We start from the raw sequence: 3,520 nt of genomic DNA, 5'->3' as shown, positions 1-3,520 counted from the left end.
AACTTGTCCTCAGAATGCACATGTGACACACCCAAGTATGTGTGTCACTCCTGAGGGTAAGTGTCCGCTCAGAACCAAACGGAACAGCAACTAGCTGATAGCCTTAGGGCTATAGCTGTCTTTTTCTTGGATGAAAGAACTCTGGGCTTAAAGGTCAGCTATTCCCCAGCAGGGACCCCTCCAGTGGGACCTAGGGGTTTAGATCCCCAAAGGCCTTCTTCCCCAGCAGCTCTGGGCCTGATACTGTTGCAGGGGTGACCTAGATATCAACCCTGAAGGTCCCCAGTGCCCTCGCACCTACCCGTAAAGACCACAGTACAGCTTCCTGCTATTGTTTTTCTTTTCTTTTTCAAAGTTTTTCGAGACGGGGTTTCTCTGTGTAGCCCTGAATGTCCTTTAACTCACTCTGTAGACCATCGAACTCACAGATCTCACTGTCTCTGCCTCCTGAGTGCTGGGATTAAAGACGTGCCGTGTGCCACCACCACCCGGCCCCTGCCACTGTTTTTATTGGTCCATGAGTAGGGGTGGCAGGAGGCAGGTGGGCTCATATCTTTAGGCGAGCAGAAATGGGCCGGTTCACATGCTCAGGGGACTCCAGGAAGGCTTTGAGCTTGGGTCGGGCTCTGAGGCGGGCCACATAGGCGGAGAGCAAAGGGTAGTCATTCAAGTAATCAGGGTACAGGAGCTCATGGTTCAGGAGCAAGTCTAGCAGGCGGTAATCAGCAAAGGAGATCTATGGGACAAAAGTGTAGGACAGGGCTTGAGCTGGGGCTGGAGAGAGAGAGAAGCTCCACGGAGCTAAACACTGGACGCTCCCTGCCTCCACCCCTCCATCGGGGAACTTGGCCTCAGTTCCGAGAAAGGATTTGATATTGAGTAGAGTGGGAAAGGTCTGACCCAGTGCTCACCTGGTCACCCACAATGAAGGACTGGCCACCCTTGTTCTGGGCCAGCAGAGTTTCAAACGGTTTCAGGAGTCCTGGAAGTTCCTTGAGGTACTGGACCTTGGCCTCCTCCTGTGGACAGAAGTGACCCCAGCTGGGGATGTGCAGCCAGACTGAGCAAGGTGATCTCCTTTCCTGACCACCCTGCCTGGCGCTAGCCTGCAGCCCGTACGTACATAGTTATGGAGGAACTGCTGTCTAAGGTGCTGGACGAGGTCTTCCAGGCCATCATTCACCATGTCCACCAGAGCTGCTTCTTGCTGGTCTCTGCCATAGAGCCCTGGGTCAGGAGGCAGCAGCAGGCTCAGGTTCTGTATTCGTCCCTAAATACCCACTCGGACCTCAGCCTGGGCCCTCCGGACCCTACTCTCTAGCTTTGCTTTGGAGGTCTTCCCTGCCTACCTCGGCCACGCCACCTTCACAAGGGAAGAGTCTACCAGCTCCCGGGGCCACAAGCCACTGAAGCCCAGGCCTGTTTTCTGGGCCACACCTGTCACCTGGAACTGTCACACCAAGGTAAGACAAAGACTCTGGTTTGTCCCTCCCCTAGAACAAGCCGTCTAAGGACCTAGACAGACTAGGGTATGAAGGTCGCTATCCAGACGCATCATCAGATGCACAAGGCAGATGAGAAGATGGCAGGCCCCACCCAGCCCAAGCCCTCAGTCCGCTCTCTGGCTCCTGCAGAAGTTGGAGTTGGCCTGAACGACTCACACTACCCATCTACTCCAGGTTACCACGTCTTTATGGAACTCCAGCATCCCTTTCCTAACGAGGCGCACAGAGAACAGTGCCTTTGCTACCTTCCTGCCATTCTTCAGACAGGCTGAGGCCTCCTCACTGTGACTGTGGCTTTCCCAGACTCAGGCATGGCCAGATTAGGAAGAAATGGGCAGGAAGGTCTACTGGGAAGTATCCAGTCCCACTGTATCGTCACATATAGAAGCTGGTGGCCTCAGCCAGGCGGTGGTGGCGCACGCCTTTAATCCCAGCACTCAGGAGGCAGAGGCAGGTGGATCTCTCTGAGTTTGAGGCCAGCCTGGGATACAGAGCGAGATCCAGGACAGTCACCAAAAGGCACTACACACTACACACTACACAGAGAAACCCTGTGTCCAGAAAATAAAACAAAAACAAAAAAAAAAAAAAAAAAAAAAGAAAGAAAGAAAGAAGAAAGAAACTAGTGGCCTCTATGAGATGTCATCTAGGAAAAATGATACAAGTTCAGTGGAAACTCACAGCCAGGGCTCAGCACCACACCTGGGAGCCTGGAACCTTCCTCTGGGGTGACCCACTTGTCCTTTATCCAGGTGGGATCTGGTTGCTGCAAGTGAGGCAGCTCGAAGCCCCAGGGCATTTTGCAGGACATCTGTCAGGTGTCTTTCAGGACTGAACTCCAGGACTCACCGAAGGTGCGGCCCAGGTGCCGCAGGATGGCATTCGATTGGTACAGGGTGAGGTCTCCATCCTGGAACTTGGGGAGCTGCCCAAACAGCTAGGAGAAGACAGCTTTGTAAGGGGTGCTGAACCTGGCTGCCCCCAACCCTAGTCACAGCACCCTGAGGCTGCGCCCCAACCCCATCCCTGCTGAAGTATAATCACTCACACAGGAAGCCTTGAGTGTACCCTGCCCCCAGGCATCCAAGGTCACCACCTCCTCCTTCCAACTCTGGCCCTGGTCGGCTAGCAGCATGCGCATAACCTCGCAGCGCCCTGTATTGGGGTACAGGACAGGGACTGGGGAACACTGAAGAGACCTGGGAGAGTTTGGAAGAGTGGAAAGCCGACAGGGGACTGAACCGAAAGGCTAGCTTCGGAGCTTCGTAGGGAGGGGAGAAATGTGGTAGAGGCCATGTCCTAACAGTACCTTGGAGAGCCGGGGCCCAGCCCCACAACGGCCCAGGAAAGCAAGCGTGATAAAGTGCAGCGGCCTAAGGGGGCTGCAAGGGCAGTGGTGGCCCCACCAACCACAGCTGTAGTCCCGCCCCAAGTCTCGGTCCCGCCCCAACACGGCCTTGGCCACGCCCCTCCGGCTCGACTGGAGCCCCCGGAGCGCTACAGCTTGTGCCCTTCATCTTGAAAGCACTGAGTCCACACCTCGGGAGGGGAAATAGACGATGGTGTAAGGCGGCACTAGGAGAGAGAGACAGAAAGCATGATGAAGAAACCTCATGGGGGTTGGGGGTAGGTATCAACTCTGCCCAGACCCCGCCCTCACCGCCCAGACCCCGCCCTCACCACCCAGCTCCTACTTTTGGACGATGCAGGGCGGTCGGTGCAAGCTTAGCGGGAAGAGAGGAAGTGACCCAGGGCCTTATATTTACAGCGCAGCTCCGCCTCCTCAGACCTCCCACCGTGCCCCAGGAATATGCCGAGTCACCAGGCAAAGGTCAGGCCCCGAGATGGGGCAGTGCGGACCAGATCCACCTGTACCTCTGCAGTGCTGAATAGACTGGGGCTTTGCAAGAGGCGCGTGTGCTAAGCCTCACACGTTCACACACCCAAAGTACACGGTTCCTCGTGTCCTCAGGGGCTTGGACAGTGCTTTGCACACATGAAGGTCTCCAGCCAAC

General features: G+C 55.8%; 1 protein-coding gene across 2 annotated transcripts; it reads right to left on the bottom strand.

Annotated features, from left to right (window-relative positions):
- Positions 1–476: 476 nt before the first annotated feature.
- On the bottom strand, positions 477–3,258 carry LOC114694770 (glutathione S-transferase P-like). 2 transcript variants are annotated; one of them, XM_028871820.2, is made up of 7 exons: positions 3,200–3,258; positions 3,045–3,080; positions 2,554–2,660; positions 2,355–2,442; positions 1,124–1,227; positions 912–1,019; positions 477–736 (listed from the first exon to the last, which is right to left on the bottom strand). In XM_028871820.2, coding segments are annotated over exons 1-7 (633 nt in total). In that variant the 5' UTR covers positions 3,201–3,258; the 3' UTR covers positions 477–547. The 2 variants fall into 2 exon arrangements, with proteins under 2 accessions (XP_028727653.1, XP_028727662.1); XM_028871829.2 differs by lacking the exons at positions 3,045–3,080; positions 3,200–3,258 and adding an exon at positions 2,815–2,932.
- Positions 3,259–3,520: the final 262 nt, after the last annotated feature.

Source organism: Peromyscus leucopus, chromosome 1, assembly GCF_004664715.2.
Source record: "Peromyscus leucopus breed LL Stock chromosome 1, UCI_PerLeu_2.1, whole genome shotgun sequence".
NCBI classification, from domain to species: Eukaryota; Metazoa; Chordata; class Mammalia; order Rodentia; family Cricetidae; genus Peromyscus; species Peromyscus leucopus.
This window is presented reverse-complemented; position numbering and strand designations above follow the sequence as displayed.

Coding starts and splice junctions, on each gene's coding strand:
- LOC114694770 (XM_028871820.2), bottom strand. Junction 2,443..2,553: donor GTACACTCAAGGCTTCCTGT/GTGAGTGATTAT, acceptor GTCTTCTCCTAG/CTGTTTGGGCAGCTCCCCAA. Junction 737..911: donor CCTTCATTGTGGGTGACCAG/GTGAGCACTGGG, acceptor TTTGTCCCATAG/ATCTCCTTTGCTGATTACCG.